The 22,532-nt window shown below is 46.4% G+C and overlaps 1 protein-coding gene across 1 annotated transcript; it reads left to right on the top strand.

Annotated features, from left to right (window-relative positions):
* Positions 1 to 617: 617 nt before the first annotated feature.
* Positions 618 to 21,660, top strand: LOC139296266 (serum response factor-like). The gene is made up of 8 exons (XM_070918639.1): positions 618 to 1,277; positions 9,625 to 9,894; positions 11,220 to 11,427; positions 11,726 to 11,890; positions 13,929 to 14,036; positions 14,745 to 14,945; positions 18,726 to 18,805; positions 19,573 to 21,660. Exons 1-8 carry the CDS (start codon positions 816 to 818, stop codon positions 19,654 to 19,656), a joined length of 1,578 nt encoding a protein of 525 aa, XP_070774740.1. The 5' UTR covers positions 618 to 815; the 3' UTR covers positions 19,657 to 21,660.
* The last annotated feature ends 872 nt before the right edge of the window (positions 21,661 to 22,532 follow it).

The raw sequence follows: 22,532 nt of genomic DNA on the forward strand, positions 1-22,532 counted from the left end.
GTGTGTTTTATGTAATGGTCATGACAGTTCAAATGCTCCTTCACAGTTTACTTCCCCCACCTGAACAGGTTTGTTTACAACAGTTCACACGGGATCTCTCCCTCTTCTCTTTCTTTTCTACACGTGTTTGTAGTTTTTCAGTGAAAGCAAATGATTGACCAAATAAGGAGAGGCAGCGCCATAAAAGGCAAGGTGTTTCTTTATATGGAGGAAAGTAGTTCCTTAGCTTGTCTGAAAGAACACATCTCCTTTTAGTATCCCTGCGCACAGCCACCATTAACTTCAGGCATTTTCTATAATATGTCATGTAGATTACATTAATGTCACGTTTCTGATCAAAGGTGTGATATTTTTAACAAGAAGTGTGAATATAGTGCGTAAAGTATGTAGAACTATATTCCACGGCGGACTGATAAAATCGGGCGCTGCTCGTCATTTCCTTATGTGGAGCGGAGTGTTTCTGGGGGCCGGGCCTCACTGATTACTGTACAAAACACAACTTTTAGAACTTTATTCATTGATTCTGGTGAAACTGGATCATATTTTATGGAGAAAATGTTTTCTGTTTTCCTTCTGATGTCCTCCGGCTGCTCTGCCTCAATTCTCGGTGATTTACGGAGTTTCCTGATGGACAGAAAGCTTTAGAAAGTAACTGCTAACTGCTGCTAACTGTAGCTGCTGTTAGCTAGTGGTACAGCTAGCGGTCATTAGCTGACTCTACCTGGACTGGGCGCTCGAAGCACTGGGGGAGTGTTGGTGTTTCAAACGCTAGCAAAGGAGCTTTGGACCGCCAGGGGGAGGGGGGCCTGCGGGAAATGCTAGTGGGGAGCGGCGCCGGCATGGGCACCAGAACCGGAGTCGGGCGCGCGGGCAACGGAACCGGTGTCAGCAGCCTCCCAGTGAACACGGCCGGACCGGGACAGAACACAACCTCCGAGACCGACGGAGGCCAGTTTGACGACAAGGAATACAGTACCGAGGTGATTTACAGCGGCTCCGACCAGGATTCTGACTCCGGGGACGACGAAGACACAGCGGGTTCGGGCGGAGACAGGAGAGGCGTGAAGAGGGAGAGGAGCGAGAGGGAGGTCGGGCATCGGTCAGCCCCAACCCCCGGAGGCCTGAGCGAGGGTTACGGCGGGGTCAGCCCCGGGGTGCCAGGAGCCAAACCCGGCAAGAAAACCAGAGGACGAGTCAAAATCAAGATGGAGTTCATAGACAACAAACTGAGGCGGTACACAACTTTCAGCAAGAGGAAGACTGGGATCATGAAGAAGGTGAGTGTGGAGGGAAAACCTCCCGACAGGTAAACACGACAGGGGTCAGGGACCCAGCTGGTCCACAGACCTGCAGACCTGTTCATGTTGAGGTTGTGTTGATGCTCAGCTGCTGAGCTGATGTGACACCACATGAGGTTAAAACAGGAGGACAGTTTAAAATTATATGTTTCATTTGTCTTCATCATTTCAGACTCAAGTGTCTGAAGAAGAGAGCGCTCTCAGTGTGGACAGACAGGTACATTTACTTAAGTACTGTACTTAAGTATAGTTTTGAGGTACTTGTGCTTTACTTGCGTATTTCCATTTTATGCTGCTGAAGTTGACTATTAAATGTGACTCAGCAGTAAATATGACTCCTAATGGGAACAGGCATCAGCTGTTGGTTGCCGACACTGAAAATATGTTGTATTCAATTCAATTTTATTTATATTGTGTCAAATCACAACAAAAGTCATCTCATGACACTACAAATAGAGCAGGTCTAGACTCTTTATAATATTATTAGAGAGACCCTAATTAGAGAGAGAGAGAGAAAGAGAGACACAGGCAGAGATGTATAGCAGCACCAGCAGTAGCCATAGCAACTATAATTATCATAATAATGGAAATATGACTGATAATAGTAGTTACAGTTGTAATAATAGCTGAGATATGATTAATAACAGCAATAACAACTTTAATAGTAACAGAACTATGACTAATAATAATAACGGTAGTGATGAGAGTCAGGCAGGCCCATGGCAGCAGCAGCCGGGAGTACCAGGACCACGATCCACAGGAACCTGCGAGACGAGAAAGCACAAAGAAACTCCGGGGAGGTATAAAGTTAGTAACATGCATTGGAGGGACATGAATGTGTAAAGATGGAGAGGGAGAGGAGGAAAGCTCAGTGCATCATGGGAAGTCCCCCTGCAGTATAGGCCTGTAGCAGCATAACTAGGGGCTGGTCCAGGCAGGCCTGAGCCAGACCTAACTATAAGCGTTCTCAAAAAGCAAAGTTTTAAGCCCACTCTTAAAAGTAGAGAGTGTGTCTGCCTCCCGGACCCAAACTGGGAGCCAATTCCACAGGAGAGGAGCTTGATAGCTGAAGGCTCTGGCTCCTGTTCGGCTTCTGGAGACTCTAGGAACCACAAGCAACCCTGCATTCTGGGAGCGGAGTGCTCTAGTGGGGTAATAGGGTACTATGAGCTCTTTAAGATATGATGGTGCCTGACCAGTAAGAGCTTTGTAGGGGAGAAGAAGGATTTTAAACTCTATTCTGGATTTTACAGGGAGCCAGTGCAGCGAAGCTAACACAGGAGAAATATGATCTCTTTTCCTGGTTCCTGTCAGTACACGTGCCGCAGCATTCTGGATCAGCTGGAGAGTCCTCAGGGACTTATTGGGACAGCCTGATAATAAGGAATTGCAATAATCCAGCCTAGACGTGACAAATGCATGGACTAATTTTTCTGCATCTGTTTGAGACACGATCTAACTGATGTTTCAATGTTACGGAGGTAAAAGAAGGCAGTCCTTGAAGTTTGGTTTACGTGAGAGTTAAAGGACATATCCTGATCAAAGACAACTCCGAGATTCCTCACAGTGGTGCTGGAGGCCAGGGCAATGCCATCTCGAGTAACAATATCCTTAGATACTGTGTTTCTGAGGAGTTCAGGGCCGAGAACAATAACTTCTGTCTTGTCCGAGTTCAACATCAGATGATTGCAGGTCATCCAGGTCTTTATGTCCTTAAGGCATCCTTGGAGCTTGGCTAACTGATGAGGTTCTTGGCTTGATGGCTTGATTCGATAGATATAATTGGGTATCATCACAGCAATGAAAATATATGTGTTTTCTAATAATATCTCCTAAAGGAAGCATAAATAAGGTGAAGATCATTGGTCCAAGCACAGAACCTTGTGGAACTCCATGACTTTGGCGTACATGGAGGATTAACGTGTACAAACTGAGATCGATCTGATAAATACGGTGAAATCAGGTTTTACAGCTGGTTCTGAGATTCCTGTGTTTGAAGGTAAGGTACCACCTGAAGACAGGAGGTGATCAATTTTGTCTCTAATAGTTAGAATTTTATCATTAAAGAAGCTCACGAAGTCGTTACTGCTCAGGGTTATAGGAATACGTGGCTTCGTAGAGCTGTGACTCTCTGTCAGCCTGGCTACAGTGCTGAAGAGAAACCTGGGGGTTGTTCTTGTTCTCTTCTACTAATACTCCTCTAATATTTGAATTCATTTAAATGGTCGGGGGGCAGACACAGTCATTATGGGGTTTTGGGTGGGTAACTGCTCTAATGGAAGTGCAGAGAAGCGTGTAGGACTGCGACTCTGCCTCCTGGTCTGGCCTCTGACTCTGGGTTTGGTTCACTAATAAAGTCGGTCAGATTTCTAGATATGAGAGCCGCTCCATCCAAAGTGGGATGAATGCCGTCTCTCCTCATCAGACCAGTTCTCCTCCAGAAAGTCCGCCAATTATCTACGAAGCCCACATTGTTTGCCGGACATCACCTCGACAGCCAGCGGTTGAATGATGACATGCGGCTAAACTTATCATCACTGGTCAGATTGGGGCCCAGAGAAAACTACGGAGTCCGACATAGTTTTTGAAAATGTACACACCAACTAACATAGAACATATAATCTGACAGACAACAAGCATGTAAAAATATAAAGGTAAAAGAATAAGATAAGATAAATAGCAAACAGTGCAGTGACCAAAAGAAAGTGTCCAGGTAAAGTGTCCAGTAGGGGGCGTGTTAATGTAACGCAGTATGTAACTTGTGTTTGTGTGTGTGTGTGTGTGTGTGTGTGGGGGGGGGGGTTGACTGCAGAGGGGAAGAAACTGTTTTTGTGGCGGGAGGTTTTGGTCCTGATAGACCGCAGCCAGAGGGGGTCGAACAGATGGTGTCCGGGGTGGGAGGGGTCGGCAGCGATCTTCCCTGCTCTCCTCAGGGTCCTGGAGGAGTACTGGTCCTGAAGAGATGGGAGGTTGCAGCCGATCACCCTCTCTGCAGAGCGGATGATACGCTGCAGTCTGCACCTGTCCTTGGTGGAGGCAGCAGCGTACCAGACGGTGATGGAGGAGGTGAGGATGGACTCTATGATTGCAGTGTAGAAGTGAATCAGCATTGTTTGTGGCAGGTTAAACTTCCTCAGCTGCCTCAGGAAGTACATCCTCTGTTGGGCTTTCTTGATGAGGGAGCTGATGGAGCCCAGGAAACAGAAGGACTCCACAGTGTCCACTGGAGAGTCACACAGGGTGATGGGGGCGGGTGGGGCTGCACTCTTCTAAAATCTACAACCATCTCCACTGTCTTTGAAGCGTTAAGCTCCAGGTTGTTGCTGTTGCACCAGGTCACCAGATGGTCAATCTCCCACCTGTAGGCAGACTCATCCTCTCCAGAGATGAGTCCGATGAGGGTGGTGTCGTCCGCGAACTTCAGGAGCTTTATGGACTGGTGACTGGAGGTGCAGCTGTTGGTGTACAGGGTGAAGAGTAGAGGAGAAAGAACGCAGCCTTGAGGGGAGCCGGTGCTGATCGTCCGCGAGTCTGAAACGTGTTTCCCCAGCTTCACGTGCTGCTTCCTGTCAGACAGGAAATCTGTGATCCACCTGCAGGGGGGGTCAGGCACGTTGAGCTGGGAGAGCTTGTCCTGAAGAAGAGCCGGGATTCAATGATTCAATGTTACTCGCTCTGGCCCCAGGAATACATTTCATTATGGTCGCTGGTGTCGCTAACTTCACGTTTCTGACTATGGAGCTGCCAATTACCAGAATCTGCTTCTCAGCGGGTGAGTCGCTGAGTGGGGAGAACCTGTTAGAAACATGAAGTGGTTGGTGGTGAACCGTGGGCTTCTGCTTAGGGCTATGCTTCCTTCGGACAGTCACCCAGCCTCTCTGGCTGAGTCAGAAATACTTTATTTATCCCCGGAGGGAAATGATACAGTACCGGTGCTCCCATTCAAGAGTAGAAAGTAGCATAAATTTAGAAATGAGAGTATGTACAAAATATAAAAAATATACACATTTACAATGATAAGTATAGGTAGTATATGAACAGGTGAAGCAGGTCCAGAGTCAGTCTGTTTCTTCTGAGTGTCAGTCACACTCAGAGGGAGGAGTTGAACAGTCTGATGGCCACAGGCAGGACTGATTTCCTGTGTCGCTCTGTTGTACATTTGGGAGGAATGAATCTCCCACTGAAGGTGCTCTTGTGTCTGACCGGTACGTCATGGAGAGGACAGAGGACGGTGGTGGCAGAGAGGAGGATGCTGTCCAAGCTGCAGGTCATCTTGGACAGCATCCTCCTCTCTGCCACCACCGTCAGAGAGTCCAGCTCCACCCCCGCAACGTCACTGGCCTTGCGGATCAGTTTATTGAGTCTGTTGGAATCCGCCACCCTCAGCCTGCTGCCCCAGCATGCATCAGCTTAGAGCAGGGGAATTCAACTAAAATTCGAAGAGGTCCAGTTAGAGAAAATTTCCTCAAGCAAAGGTCCGGAACATCATAATGTCTAACTTGCATTGTGATTTAGTGTGATAGGGGTGCTTAAAGCCTGTGCCCCCCAGCTATGTGGAGTACTTCACCACGTCTTCAGAGGGTCACCGTGCTGTGGAAGACATCCTGCCTCGTTCCTGTGCCAAAGACGCCGCGACCCAGTGGCTCCAAGGACTACAGACCCGCGACACTGACCTCCCACATCATGAAGACCCTGGAGAGACTCGTCCTAGAGCAGCTCCGGCCCTTGGTCAAGCCACACTTGGACCCCCTTCAGTTCGCCTACCAGCCCCGACTTGGAGTGGAGGATGCCATCATCTACCTGCTCAACCGCGTCTACGCCCACCTGGATAAGCCGGCGAGCACTGTGAGAGCCATGTTTTTTGACTTCTCCAGTGCGTTCAACACCATCCGTCCGGCTCTACTGGGTGAGAAGCTGACGGAGATGCAGGTGGATGCCCCCCTCGTGTCCTGGATTGTCAACTACCTGACTGGCAGACCACAGTATGTGCGCTTACAACACTGTGTGTCAGACAGAGTGGTCAGCAACACCGGGGCCCCGCAGGGGACTGTCCTCTCTCCCTTCCTCTTCACCGTCTACACCACGGACTTCAGCTACTGCACTGAGACCTGCCATCTTCAGAAGTTGTCTGACGACTCAGCAATAGTTGGATGTATCAGCAAAGGTGATGAGGAGGAGTAAAGGGCTGCTGTGGACAACTTTGTCACATGGTGTGAGCAGAACCACCTGCAGCTCAACGTGACAAAGACAAAGGAACTGACTGTTGATCTGAGGAGGACCAAGGTGCCCATGACCCCTGTTTCCATCCAGGGGGTCCGTGTGGACATTGTAGAGGACTACAAGTACCTGGGAGTTCACATAGACAATAAACTGGACTGGGTAAAGAACACTAATGCCCTCTACAGGAAGGGCCAGAGCCGTCTCTATTTTCTGAGGCGGCTGAGGTCCTTCAACATCTGCTGGACTATGCTGAGGATGTTTTATGAGTCTGTGGTGGCCAGTGCTATCCTCTATGCTGTTGCATGCTGGGGCAGCAGGCTGAGGGTGGCGGACTCCAACAGACTAAACAAACTGATCCGCAAGGCCAGTGACGTTGTGGGGGTGGAGCTGGACTCTCTGACGGTGGTGTCATAGAGGAGGATGCTGTCCAAGCTGCGGGGCATCTTGGACAATGTTTCACATCCTCTCCATGACGTACTGGTCGGACACAAGAGCAGCTTCAGTGGGAGACTCATTCCTCCCAAATGTACAACAGAGCGACACAGGAAATCATTCCTGCCTGTGGCCATCAGACTGTTCAACTCCTCCCTCTGAGTGTCAGACACTCAGGAAGAAACTGGAAATCTGTATCTACTTCACCTGTTCATACACTACCTCACTATTTATTCTTAATGTTTAAGTGCAATACATATATAGTGCAATACATATATAGTCATACACTTCAGTGCAACACATACATACATATACATTGTTATTGTATGTATTTTTTTTACCTCATTTCACTTAAATACTGTAAATGTGTATATTTTTTATTTTCTATTTCTTATTTTTATATTTTGTACATACTTTTAGTTCTAAATTATGCTACTTTTCTACTCTTGAATGGGAGCACTGGTACTGTACAATTTCCCCCCGGGGATCAATAAAGTATTTCTGATTCTGATTCTGATTCTGAAGACTCAGGCTCATGTTGAAGACATGGTGAAGTACTCCACATAGCTGGGGGGCACAGGCTTTAAGCACCCTGGGGCTGACACCATCAGGGCCTGCAGCCTTGCTTGAGTGGAGTCTCATCAGCTGTCTCCTAACATGGTCAGCAGTGAAGCACACTGTAGAGATGACCGGCGGGGGAGGGGTGGTGTCGTCAGGTTGGAGAGTGCCGTCAGCCTCACAGGAGGATGGGGGGCTGTGAGGAGGAGGAGGGGGAGTATCAAATCTGTTGAAAAACAGATTCAGTTCGTTGGCCCGGTCCACACTGCCTTCAACTCCTCTGTTGTTGGTTGGCCTGTAACCCATGATGGTCCTCATTCCACTCCAGACCTCCCTGATGTTGTTCTGCTGGAGTTTCCACTCCAGCTTCCTCCTGTACTTCTCCTTGGCCTCCCTGATCTTTACCTTCAGTTCCCCCAGTTCCCCCTTGTGGTCTGACCTACCCAGAGGGGGGAGGGGAGAGGAGCTGTATGCATCCTTACGTTAGCATACAGCAAGTCCAGGGTCCTCTGCTCTCTAGTAGGACAGCTCACATACTGTGTGAAGGTGGGAAGTGTCTTAGCCATGGTGACGTGGTTGAAGTCACCCAAAATAGCAATGAATGCATTCAGGTGTTGAGTCTGTAAACGGGCCATGGCGGAGTGAATGACGTCACACGCCGTGTCTTGTTTGCCAGTGATCTGACATTGCCCATGATGACAGAGGGGAGACACGGCTTATATCTACTTTTCTCCATAAGCCTCTGTTGTCTCGGCCCACCTCACTTCCCTCGTCGCTTCGTTCCTCCTCTGCATCTCTGTGTGTTTTTCTCTTTCAGCAGGGATCGCCGATGTTCTGGTCTCCAAGCCGGCCGGCTTCAGAGCGATCAGCTGATCTCTGAAGTAAACAATGCGTCCTAGAAGTTGCTGCGCAACTGTACGATGTCTGACTGAAAGTAATTCCAGGGTGAAAAAAAGTACCAGAACTGCAGGGGGACGGCTATCAGGAGCTACACTGAGTTGGTCCACACCGGCTGCTGGGGACTGGCTGACTACAGCCGTCTCCATGGTGCGGAACCGAGCGTCCAACTCGCTGAGCCTCGCCTCCAGCACACTAAATAAGCTACATTTATTACATTTACCACTATCACTAAAGGAGGCGGGGGAATAACTAAACATCTGACACACCGAGCAGGACAGAGCAGGAGAGTGAGAAGGAGAGAGAGAAGCCATCGCTAGCTGCTAAGCTAATAACAGACAGAATAGTGTGTAAACAACTGAGATTAGTGAAAAAGTTGCTAAAAGGAGAGCGCTATGAGTGCGAAGCAGAACTAGTGTATGTTTAAGTGGCTAGTGGATGATTAGCCGTTGTAATGAAATATATAACAAACTTAATTTAACTTGCAGCCAAACACACACGCTACCAGTGACACAGACACCGGAAATGAAGCAATACGCTTACCGCAGTATGTCAGCAGGGGTTGTAGTCACCTTATATTTTGAGAAGTTAAGAGACAGTTACACATAAACTTAATAATGAACAATGTTTAAAAAGATTTACTACAGTAACCGAACAACATTGTCTGTAGTTCGTGTTTTATCTGATACGTCAGTGTTGACAGCGAACGTGCCCCCCAGCAGTCATGTCAGCTGTCATGATCGTCACAGACCCCTCAAAAAGCTTCTTTGTCTGTTCTGTCTTTTTTATGTTGGGGTGCTCGTGTTGCTGTTTGCTGTCCCTGCTTTTAGATAAGTTGAAAAGTGGTTGCCACTGATATCAACCAAAGGCCAAACATTTGTTGCCAATGGTAACCTGGCAACCATTACTGTCGAGTCCTGGCATTGTAGCGACCAGAGTTCGCCTCACCTGAGCTCACTGCAGTGAAAGTGACAGCTGGCCAATGGCCTTTTAGTTGAGTAACATTGGAGAAATATTTCTGTTGATCTTAACCCTTTAACACAGAGTGTGTCGTAGGAGACATGTTTGTCCAAGCGCACTTTGGATTACCATAATTATTTTTTTTACCGATAGTGCAAACCGTGACGTAATTATGGTAATCCAAAGTCCAGCCCGTTTACCTGCTGAGGTGTCAAACAATCAGTCAGCACCCTCCTCAGATCTGCTCTCCCTCCTGCAGGCGTACGAGTTGTCTACGTTGACTGGGACTCAGGTGTTGCTGCTGGTTGCTAGTGAAACAGGTCACGTGTACACCTTCGCCACCAGGAAGCTGCAGCCGATGATCACGTCAGAGACGGGGAAAGCTCTGATCCAGACCTGCCTCAACTCTCCGGACTCCCCGCCTCGCTCAGACCCCTCCTCTGACCAGAGGATGAGCGCCACAGGCTTTGAGGAGACCGACCTCACCTACCAGGTGTCTGAGGCCGACAGCTGCTCGGAGGTCGCCAAGGTAACGCCACGTTCAGAGTAGGGCTGTGCAATGGGGTGAATATATTGGGTGTTGGCTTTTGCAGGTCTGTCATTTTATTTAAACAATGAACACGTAATTCATAGTGTGTGAACAGGAAGTGGCAGTCACAGTATGAACGTTCTCGTTGCTCTGATTTTAAATGACAATGAAGATGTTTTTAGTGGTTTCTGTCAGACTGATTGGTGCTGAAAAGCAATGCCAATTCATAGATCACATTACCAAAGACTGTGCAGTTGTTCCCCTGGTCATTTGACACACTTGGTTGTTCTGTTATCATTTATGCATATATTCACGTGGAGATGTGGTGCATACTCACCCTGTCGTCACCCATCAACAAGTTTGGTTGGCAAAACGGGCAGAACAGGTTAAATAGGATGGGCTTTGTTTCAAATCACTTGTTTTGAACTGAGGAAAATGTTTAGGAAAATATAGATAATTCATATTCAAAATATACGTGGGTTTAAGAAACTGCAAATGCCTTGTAACAAAAGGTCTAAATTGTATTTTTCTTATGTAATTATTAAGCCTAATGGGAGGGGCAATGGGTTTAAAAGATGCTGCCTTGGCCCTGGATCAGGCAGTCTTACCTGAGTTACATAGAAGGTAACATATACTGAACCTTGAGAGCATATTGGATTGTATTTCTTTTTTTCGATTTTGTTTTGAAGATATCTGAGTTGTTGAGGATTTTTTTAAAATCCTATATAGAGAGTAATTTTGATTTATATATAGATTAGAGAATATATTATATTCTCACCATTTGGGAGGTCTGTGCAATAAATCACACCATCATAGTATTTTCTGGCTAAGCCTGTGTTTTTCCAGTTTTTTGTTTTTTGTTTTGAGGAGTTGAAATAGAACCCTGTGACAATAACTTTAGAGCCACGTAGGACGGCTGAGCAGATATACGCTGTACAAATATTACAAAAATGTCAAATACAAAAATGTCATTTGAGCTGATGGCAGCTAGCTGTAGCAACAGTGTTCAGACTCAGATAATTAATCAAGGGATGTCCCGAGCATCAGTAACTGACTCTGTTTTAGCTAGACACACGGACGGTCGGAGAGATAGTATTCTCACCTCACACTATTTCACCGTCCTGCTCTCGTCCATGTGAATGCAGTAAAACAGTAACTGTGGCTGTTTAGCACAGTTTTGTCACAGCAGCGTGTAGAGGACATTAGAGGAACTGCAGCTGATGCTGATTGGCTGCTGAGTCTCAGGTGTTTTCAGGTAGAGTTTGTGCCTTCCTGCCTATATGACTCTGCTCAGCCTCATTCCTCCTGTCTGTCTCTTCCTGCAGGATCTGATCAAACCAGCGTTCACCATGTCCAACCTGCCCGGCAACACACAGACCACACCCTCCTCCTCCTCCTCCTCCTCCTCCTCCTCCTCCCTGTCCACAGTGTCCATGCAGGTGCAGACCAGCGCCCCATCCTGGCAACCGCCCTCCTCCTCCAATGGGACGGTGCTGAAGACGGTGCTTCCCGGAGGCTTCACCTTGATGTCAGGTAGGAGGGCGGAGCCCACTTGTCGCTCTGAGAGTCTGTGCTGAGTCATACAGACATCATGTGATGATGGTGATTATTGACAGTAATCTGATGATTATTGTATTGAGTAATCAATTAATCCAAGGAATTGCATTTTGCTGTCATTCTACTTTGATTGCATGTGACAAAATTGATTGATAACCAGCAAATGTTCACTGGTCATGTTCTGACCTCTCAGCTTCCCTCAGACCGGCTTGTGCTCAGTTTGTAAGTAGCTAACCTGTCTCTGGCCCTGCCCCCCTCCCTCACCTGTCCACAGGTGCCCCGCTGCCCCCTGGCACCCACACCATCCCCCTCAGCCAGCTGCAGGGCCAGCCTCTGGCCATGCAGGGTCCCATGGCCCCAGGCACTGCTGCCACGCTGCATGCTCAGCACACACAGCCGACCACGTTGCTCCGCCTCCCCGCCACCGTGTCACTGTCAGGTCAGCTGCCACGCCCACCTGAGAAATTTGTGTGTGTGTGTGTGTGTTCCTCTGCAGCTTCAGGACTGTAAAGACTAACTGACACCTGCTGAAACAGGCCCTGTTCACACCTGGAAACAAGCCTTCTGATTTTGGTCATTGGGTCATTTTATGGAGAAAATATTTTCTGTTTTCCCTCTGACGTCCTCCGGCTGCTCTGCCTCAACTCTCTGTGATTTACGGAGTTTCCTGATGGACAGAAAGCTTTACTTGTTGCTAAAGTAACCGCTAACTGTAGCTGCCATTAGCTAATTAGCTCAGTTAGTCGCGCAGCTTGCAGTTTATGAGCTGTGAAGTTTAAATAAAGCTTTGTTAAACCCCCTCTGAATGTGGTCTCAGAGATCAGATCTCAATGCGTCTTGGGTGCATTCTAAGGGCACCCCTATCAGAATTTTAGGAGCCAATCACTGGAAGCAGTATCGGCCGATAACCAATCATGGGGTCTATTTTGAAGCCTTCTATTTATCGTGTATCATTATTTATTTATGTATTTATTTAACTATTCTTAACAGCATTGTATGTAAAGTATTAAAATGAAGAGATGAGAAAGTAGCATGAATTGAGAACTATGTTTTTATTGGCAGGCAACATGTGCAACATATTCTACCGTCTGTCTTAGAGTCTCTGCCAGGAGTTGAACATAAAGAGGAGTCCCCTCAGCCAACTGGTCCTGAGGCTGGCTGACATTTCACCTTCTTACATCACAAACCCCAGCCAGCCTCAGAGCAGTTACACCATCACTCAGAAGATTAGACCGAACCAAATTATAACTAAAGAAAAAGAAAAACACATCACATATTGGAATGATGTCACACGCTCACAACACAAACTAGAAACCTAGAGAACCTGCGAAAGACCCTGACGATGTTCAGACTCCCTGACCACATTAACTGATAAGAACCTGAGAAAGACCCTGACGATGTTCAGACTGAGTGACCACAGTAACTGATGAGAACCTGAGAAAGACCCTGACGATGTTCAGACTACCTGACCACAGTAACTGATGAGAACCTGAGAAAGACCCTGACGATGTTCAGACTGAGTGACCACAGTAACTGATGAGAACCTGAGAAAGACCCTGACGATGTTCAGACTACCTGACCACAGTAACTGATAAGAACCTGAGAAAGACCCGGACGATGTTCAGACTGAGTGACCACAGTAACTGATGAGAACCTGAGAAAGACCCTGACGATGTTCAGTGCTGTCACTGTGATGAAGGAACTGTAGAGACAGAACTGCACTCACTTCAAACAGAACATCAAAAATAGAAAAATATCAGAGGAGTTTTTTCCAAAATTTGAACATAAGTGCCCAGTATTCCGAAATCTGACGTAAAGGGAGAAATTACCCCTCATTCTGGGGGAAAAGAAAGAATGTGCGGTGCTGGCTGCTCAATATGCCACTTCCTGACAAGAGAGACAGTAGGAATTAGAAGAATTAGATATAGACAGATAGACATTCATAAATACACCTGCACTCACCATATTATACTCTCCGCCACCATCTCCGTCTCCGACAACTCGTTACGTTGCGTGGTGCTGAAATTCGACCATGGTGTTCTGTCGGGACACACAGAGACTGGAAGAGTTATGAGAAAGAAAAAATTTGTTAAAAGTCTGCTAGCTGCTAGGCTAATTTATGCAGTGTAAAATGCCATAGGCTTAAGCTAATAACGTTGACTGTCATATCAGGATGGATGTTAATACCAGGTGTAAACAGGGCCATAGAGAACTGATCTGATGTCAGTGCTCTGTTTTTCTTTTCAGCTCAGTTCAGGCAATAATCAATAAAAAAACAGCTCAGTCAGTGAATCCAGTCCAGGTGAGGAGATGGGCTCCGCCTTCACCTGGGTGAAGTCAGTCTTCCCTCCCTATATATATATATATATATATATATACATATATATATATATACATATATATATATACTTAATATTCAGATTTATACATTAACATTGATAATGATTGATGATGTCACTCACCTGTGTGTTCATCAGGAGGCGGAGTCTCTCAGCAGCTACAGACCATCCAGGTTCAGCCCAACAGTCAGCAGACCTCCACCAATCAAAGCAGCTCTGACATCCACATCCCCGCCTCCTCCACAGGTGAGACCATACCCCAAGTTAGCTAAAGACCAGGTGTCCTCTAACAAAATCAGAAATACTTTATTGATCCCCGGGAGGAAATTGTACAAAGGCCACCATCGCCATCACTAAGTGCCTCTCGGTTGCAGCAGATCTTTTTTGTTATTATTTTGTTGTGTTCATCATGAAACTGGCCAGAGTCTAGCTAATTATTGGGAAACACTGGTGTTGTGAGTCTGAGAGGGGGCAGTTAGTCTCAGTACCAGCTGACATAGGGGACTCTTCTGGGCTTAGCTCTGGATTTTAGTGTGATCAATGTGTATCTGCCTCACTCTGCTCTACATGCAAGTACAAGATGTACCAGTGGGCTGATGACACTGTTGACACAAATGGATTTCATTATAAAATGTTCTATTAATTGCATTTAGAGCTCTGAGCTTTTCTTGTAGTGCATTCACTGCCATGTCGAAACAGGTTATAACTCATACTGTGATCAATGTCGTGATTACTGATGATAAACTGGTGTTTCTTCTCCTGACGGCAAATATCACATTCTGTGTCCAGCTGTTGCTTGTTCAGTAGGAGACAGTAGAACCAGGTCCTCAGCATGAAACAGAGACATCACCTGTCTCTCTGTCTGTCTGTCTGTCTGTCTGCCTCTCTCTCTCTCTCTCTCTCTCTCTCTCTCTCTCTGTCTGTCTCTCTCTCTGTCTGTCTCTCTCTCTGCAGCCAGTCTTCCTGCCTGCATCATCTCGTCCTCTTCCTCTTCCTCCTCCTCGCCCTCCTCGTCCTCCTCAGTGGCAGGTCACATGATGTACCCGGGCAGTCACACGGTGATGTACGCTGCACCGACGCCCTCATTGGGCGATGGTAGCCTCACCGTCCTCAACACCTTCCCCCAGACGGGCCACGCCCACTCACATGACCCCGGTACGGCCCTGCTTCTACGGATATGTGCACACACACACACACACACACACACACACACACACACACACACATACATACATTTATTCAATTCAATTCAATTCAATTTTATTTATATAGCGCCAAATCACAACAAAGTCATCTCATGACACTTTACAAAATAGAGCAGGTCTAGACCGACTCTTTATAATGTTATTACAGAGACCCAACAGTTCCCACCATGAGCAAGCACTTTGGCGACAGTGGCAAGGAAAAACTTCCTTTTAAGAGGCAGAAACCTCGAGCAGAACCAGACTCTAGGTGGGCGGTCATCTGCTTTGACCGGTTGGGTTTGAGAGAGAGAGAGAAAGAGAGGGAGAGAGAGAGACAGAGACAGAGAGATAGATGTAGAGACACAGATAGACAGACAGACAGACAGACAGACAGACAGGTAGGCAGGCAAAGATGTATGGCAGCACTAACAGTAGAAATAGCTGTAATATTAGCTGAGATTAATAATAGCAGCTTTAATAGTAACAGATCTACGACTAAACATAATAAATGTAGTGATGAGAGTCAGGCAGGCCCATGGCGGCAGCAGCACCCAGGCGTACCAGGAAGATGAGGAGGGAGAGGAAGAAAGCTCAGTGCATCATGGGAAGTCATCATGGGAAGTCCCCCAGCATATTTATATTTATAAATATAAATATAAATATATAAATATATATGTATATATGTGTATATATACATATATCAGAATCAGAATCAGAATCAGAATCAGAAACTGTTTATTGCCAAGTAACATACATTACAAGGAATTTGCTGTGGTCTGAAGGTGCTATTGTTTTGATAACAAATAAGTAGAATATAAAAGCTAAAATAAGAATAAGAATAAAAATAAAAATAAAGAAAATAAAAAAAATAAGATAAGATAAATAACAACAGTGCAGTGACCAGAATAAAGTAAAGTGTCCAGATAAAGTGTCCAGTGGGGGGGTGAGTGCGTTAATGTAACGCAGTGGGGACAGGGGTGATGTACGTTAATATAACGTATAGCTTGTGTTTGTGTTCTGGGGGGGGGTCAGTGAGAGTTTGTCAGGTTGACTGCAGAGGGGAAGAAACTGTTTTTGTGGCGGGAGGTTTTGGTCCTGATGGACCGCAGCCTCCTGCCAGAGGGGAGGGGGTCGAACAGATGGTGTCCGGGGTGGGAGGGGTCGGCAGCGATCTTCCCTGCTCTCCTCAGGGTCCTGGAGGAGTACAGGTCCTGAAGAGATGGAAGGTTGCAGCCGATCACCCTCTCTGCAGAGCGGATGATACGCTGCAGTCTGCGTCTGTCCTTGGTGGAGGCAGCAGCGTACCAGACGGTGATGGAGGAGGTGAGGATGGACTCTATGATGGCAGTGTAGAAGTGAACCAGCATTTTTTGTGGCAGGTTAAACTTCCTCAGCTGCCTCAGGAAGTACATCCTCTGTTGGGCTTTCTTGATGACGGAGCTGATGTTCAGCTCCCACCGGAGGTCCTGGCTGATGATGGAGCCCAGGAAACGGAAGGACTCCACAGTGTCCACTGCAGAGTCACACAGGGTGATGGGGGCGGGTGGGGCTGCGCTCTTCCTGAAGTCAACAACCATCTCCACTGTCTTTGAAGCGTTAAGCTCCAGGTTGTTGCTGTTACACCAGGTCACCAGATGGTCAATCTCCCACCTGTAGGCAGACTCATCCTCTCCAGAGATGAGTCCGATGAGGGTGGTGTCGTCCGCGAACTTCAGGAGCTTGACAGACTGGTGACTGGAGGTGCAGCTGTTGGTGTAGAGGGAGAAGAGTAGAGGAGAAAGAACGCAGCCTTGAGGGGAGCCGGTGCTGATCGTCCGCGAGTCAGAGACGTGTTTCCCCAGCTTCACGTGCTGCTTCCTGTCAGACAGGAAATCTGTGATCCACCTGCAGGTGGGGTCAGGCACGTTGAGCTGGGAGAGCTTGTCCTGAAGAAGAGCCGGGACGATCGTGTTGAAGGCAGAGCTGAAGTCCACAAACAGGATCCTGGCATAGGATCCTGCGGAGTCCAGGTGCTGGAGGATGTAGTGTAGAGCCAGGTTGACGGCGTCGTCTACAGACCTGTTGGCTCTGTAGGCGAACTGCAGGGGGTCCAGCAGAGAGTCTGTGATGGATTTGAGGTGGGACAAAACCAGGCGTTCAAATGATTTCATGACCACAGAGGTCAGGGCGACGGGTCTGTAGTCATTTAATCCAGTGGGCCCTGGTTTTTTGGGGACGGGGATGATGGTGGAGGCCTTGAAGCAGGCTGGCACGTGGCATGTCTCCAGTGAGGTGTTGAAGATGTCCGTGAACACCGGAGACAGCTGATCGGCGCAGCGCTTCAGGCAGGATGGGGAGATGGAGTCTGGTCCAGCAGCTTTACGCGGGTTTTGTCTCTTGAAGAGCCTGTTCACATCTCTTTCAAGGACAGACAGAGGTGTCGATGCTGGAGGAGTGGGGGGCACTGTGGGGGGCAGTTGTGGTGGTAAGAGGTGAGAGAGTTCAGCCCCAGGTGTGATGAGGGGGTTGGGGCTGTTGGGCTGGAGCTGGTGGGTGATGGTGTGGGGGATGGTGTTAGGACTGTCCCATTGTCTTTCAAAGCGACAGTAGAAGTCGTTGAGGCTGTTGGCGAGGCGTCGGTCGTTAGCAGAGTTGGGGGCTCTTGGCTTGTAGTTGGTGAACTGCCTGAGCCCCCTCCACACAGAAGCAGAGTCGTTGGAGGAGAACTGGTTTTGTAGTCTCTCTGAGTACAGTCGTTTAGCTTCCCTCACCGCCTTGCTAAACTTGTACTTGGCTTCCTTAAACTCTGCTCTGTTGCCACTCTTAAACGCCTCTTCCTTTTCCAACCTCAGCTGTCGCAGTCTTGCTGTGAACCAGGGTTTGTCGTTGTTATAACTCACCCTGGTCCGAGTTGGTACGCAGCAGTCCTCACAGAAGCTGATATATGAAGTCACAGCCTCTGTGTACTCATCCAGACTGTTGGTAGCAGTCCTGAAAACATCCCAGTCAGTACAGTCCAAACACGCCTTCAGGTCCTCTGCAGCTTCACTAGTCCACTTCTTCGAAGTTCTCACAACAGGCTTAGAAAGTTTTAATTTCTGCCTGTATGTGGGAATCAGGTGGACCATGTCGTGGTCAGAGTGTCCCAGTGCAGCGCGGGTGACGGCGTGAAAAGCGTTACTGACTGTGGTGTAACAGTGATCCAGAGTGTTCCCCTCCCTGGTGGGGCATTTAATAAACTGTTTGTATTTTGGGAGTTCGTGTCTGAGATTACCTTTGTTAAAGTCACCGAGGACAATAACTAAGGAGTCCGGGTTGGTCCGCTCCGTTTCCAGTATCTGCTCGGCGAGTGCGCGCTGTGCGTCCTGCACGTTGGCCTCCGGTGGAATGTAAACACCGACCAGAATGAATGAAGCGAACTCACGGGGGGAGTAGTAAGGTTTACAGTTTATGAAAAAGGTTTCCAGGGAAGGAGAGCAATGCCGTCGGATCACTGTCACGTCGTTACACCAGCTGCTGTTGATGTAGAAACAAATACCTCCACCCTTTGTTTTGCCGGAGAGGTGCGCGTCGCGGTCCGCTCGGAGTAGCTGGAATCCGTCCAGCTGCAGCGCCGCGTCGGGAGTTCTTTCCCCCAGCCATGTCTCCGTGAAGCACAAAACAGCAGATGAATAAAAGTCCTTGTTTCTCCTCATCAGTAGTAGTATATACATATAGTATATACATACATATATATATATGTATGTATATAAATATATTTTATGTCTTTCAGGTTCTCTGCCGCAGGTCTTCCTCACCTCGCTGCCTCCAGTCGGCGCTCAGATCCCGGTGTCTGCAGTCCAACTCCACCCTGTAAGAACACAGATACCATAGAAGTACCACAAATACCACTGAAGTACCACAGATACCACAGAAGTACTACAGATACTGCAGATAGCATATATACAGCAGAACTACTACAGATATCTCAGATACAACAGAACTACTACAAATACCACAGATACAACAGAAGTACTACATATACCACAGAAGTACTACAGATACAATCGAAGTACTACAGATATCGCACATAGCATATATACAACAGAACTACTACAGATACCACAGATCGCATATATACAACAGAACTACCACAGATACTCCAGATACCACAGAAGTACTCCAGATACCACAGAAGTACTCCAGATACCACAGAGGTACTACAGATACAATAGAAGTACTACAGATATCACAGATGTACTACAGATATCACAGACATACTACAGACGTACTACAGATACTACAGACGTACTACAGATACAACAGAAGTACTACAGATACCACAGACGTACTACAGATACTACAGATACAATAGAAGTACCACAGATAGCACAGATACAACAGAAGCACTACAGATACTACAGACATACTACAGATATTACAGACGTACTACAGATACAACAGAAGTACTACAGAAACCACAGGTACCAGAGAAGTACCTCAGAAGTACTACAGATACCACAAATACAACAGAAGTACTACAGATACCACAGAAATACCACAGATACTGCAGGTACCACAGAAGTACCTCAGAAGTACTACAGAGTATTCCTCCATGACTTTGTCTGTCTGTTGTTCAGATGGTGATCAGTCAGCAGAGCAGCAGCAACTTGACGGAGCTGCAGGTCGTCAGTCTGGACGTCCACCAATCAAAAGACGACTGACTGTCACATGACTGTCTCTCTCATTCACACTCACACACACCTTTGTACTTCTATATTTGTGAGGACCTTCATTGACATAATGCATTCCCTAACCTGAACCTTTAAAATCAAGTCTGAACCCTCAAACAGCCCTTTGTAGGTCTGTCTGAAAGTGAGGACCGGCTAAAATATCCTCACTTCTAAGGTGTAAAACTCAAAATTGGTTCTCACGAAGATAGCTGTACAAGTACACACACTCTAGGGCGATATGTTAAATCTTTACAGCTTGCCGATGTATTCGTGCAGGTGTGTTTGTGCAGCGAGCCGGCAACATAGTTTCAGCTGGGAGATGTGTGCAAACAGCGAATCCGCTACGCTCCACAAACTCTCTTAGCTTTTATTAGTCTAATAAATAAACTCACATGTCAAATGAAATACTCTTACAGCTACTTTCCTTATTAAACAGAAAAATACAACCGCATACCTTCTGAATTCAAGTTTCTCTCTTCCACCGGACTGAGACTAGCTTATTGCCTTGTGAACTCACCATAAGACACACTTTCAAACGCCACAAAAACAAACTAAAACTTGGTTAGTCTTTCCACTGTTCCAGCAGTCACCAACTAATAATCCACCGCGTTAGATGTGCAAATATTCTGGCTGTAACGTTAGCCACTGTGTTAGCCACTGGGTTAGCCACTGTGTTAGCTCGCTGAATGAGAGTCTGTCGCTGAGCAGCGGCTCTCACCCATTCTTCACAGATCATTAAATCAACTAAATAAAATGACAAAAATCGCCCAAAAAAAACAATTGCCGATGGACGCCGATATGTTCGTTCAATCATCCAGCCCTATTATACAAACACACACATCATGTGTCACTCGACATCATGTAAACAACAACAGTGTCCATTCAGACTCTTCACACAGTAACTGATCTAGAGTCAGTGTTTCCAGAATAAAGTCTGAATATTTTGAGAAAAGATTCTGAATGTTATGAGAATAATTTGCAAAATTAGAGGAAGAAATCCATAATATTGTTGTTGAATTATGACTGAATAGTTTTGATGATGATGATGTCATCAGACATTGAGATGTTCAGGTGATTGTGTGTGTGTGTGTGTGTGTGTGTGTGTGTGTGTGTGTGTGTGTGTGTGTGTGTGTGTGTGTGTGTGTGTGTGTGTGTGTGCGCGCGTGTGAGTCTTGTGTGTCATATGAATGTATCTTTTTGTTTTTGTTCGGTTTCACTTTATGATTTTAAAAAACAAAAAGTGCCAAAAAATGTGGAAAAGGAAAAAACTACAAACCGTGTTTACTTCACAGTCCATCTGTCATGTGACGGGATGATGTCACGTTGCATCACAACATTAACTATGTAGAATTTAAAAATGTGTCTTTACAAATGTGAAAAAGAGAAATAAAGTATAAATATTTAGATTGAACAGTTTTTAATTATGAGCTGATCATTAATGATCATTTAGTTATATATTAATATTTCTATTGTGAACATCAGTATGTAAGTACACGCTGAGTGTGTAGTGTTTAGAAAACCCTCTGTTGGTGCTTTTAAGGATGCTCGGTCATCTGAAAACTGATGTGTTGATGAATTCATGGACTCTGAGCTGATGAACTGATGAATTATTTCAGTCCTGATATAATTTGGTCTGGATTCAGCTTCATTTGGAGGATTTTCTCTGTTCCTGCAAGACCTCGTCAGACTCTGGATCTGAGCAGACCTGATTTATTTTCTCAATTTAAAAATGTTTTTTAAACTTTTTGACTTTGAAAGTGGAAGATATTTTTGCTCTTTGTTCACAAACTGAAGCAGGTCTGGCCTATGACCTCCTGAGTTACACAGTGCTGATCCTCTGAGCTGTCTTTGCGATGTTCAACCACCAGGAGGCGCTGAGCGACGCTGGATTAGGGCCCCAAAGGTTCACTGTGTGGTGATGAGTTTGTGGGAACTTTATTCATTCTACATCTGTTTGGGGATAAGCTCTAAAATAAAGCATTTTATAAACTTTAAGGTGGCTCCTGCAGTTTTACTCGATCACGAGGACCCTGTCTTACAAAGAGGCCCGGGTGAAAATCTGGTCTTAAGGCCTTCAATACTTGAGTTAATGTGTTGACATGGTGATGATGTAAGTAGACAGAGGGTCCAGGGCAGTGGTTTTAAACTACATTCAGTCCAGTTTTAAAGTCTTCAAGTGTTTCCAGCTGCACCACAATCATCCTCACATCATCTCCAACATGATGTGCTGACTAACCAATACTCTTCTACTAACTCTTCTGCGTCTGAAGCTTCATACAGATGTTTGATTTAAACAGTGATTTCTTCAGTAACGTACACTAAATGTCTCAGGGGACCTGTTGAAACCTGACAGCTGCCTTAATGTACAGAGACACATTGTTAGAAAGAGGGACAGAGTATAGATCTGATTCTGAGGGTGAATCCACGATGTCCACAGATCTGTCTCTGTTCTCACATCGATGACTGATCATATTTGATATATCTGATGTTTCTAAAGACTACACTTGACGAGGACTGAATGAGGACATGAAACAGTGTCGGAGACAGAGAGACACTTAGTGAGCAGGGTAGTTCACAGTGTCTGTTACCACAGTAACTGGCCCAGAGTCAGCTCTGTTTCTGGACCTGAAGACCAAGAGTGTCCCTCATCTATTCAATTCAATTCAATTCAATTTTATTTATATAGTGCTAATTTACAACAAAAGTCATCTCATGACACTTTACAAATAGAGCAGGTCTAGACCGACTCTTTATAATGTTATTACAGAGACCAAACAGTTCCCACCATGAGAAGCACTTTGGAGACAGTGGCAAGGAAAAACTTCCTTTTAAGGGGCAGAAACCATAGCACAGAGACAGCACTGGTG

The sequence above is a fragment of the Enoplosus armatus genome, chromosome 2, assembly GCF_043641665.1.
Source record: "Enoplosus armatus isolate fEnoArm2 chromosome 2, fEnoArm2.hap1, whole genome shotgun sequence".
NCBI classification, from domain to species: Eukaryota; Metazoa; Chordata; class Actinopteri; order Centrarchiformes; family Enoplosidae; genus Enoplosus; species Enoplosus armatus.

Bases quoted from the DNA above. Each gene is read 5' to 3' on its own strand.
- LOC139296266 (XM_070918639.1), top strand. From the start codon at position 816: ATGCTAGTGGGGAGCGGCGCCGGCATGGGCACCAGAACCGGAGTCGGG. The intron at 9,895-11,219 runs GTAACGCCACGT...CTCTTCCTGCAG, and splicing joins GCTGCTCGGAGGTCGCCAAG to GATCTGATCAAACCAGCGTT. The intron at 14,946-18,725 runs GTACGGCCCTGC...TATGTCTTTCAG, and splicing joins CGCCCACTCACATGACCCCG to GTTCTCTGCCGCAGGTCTTC.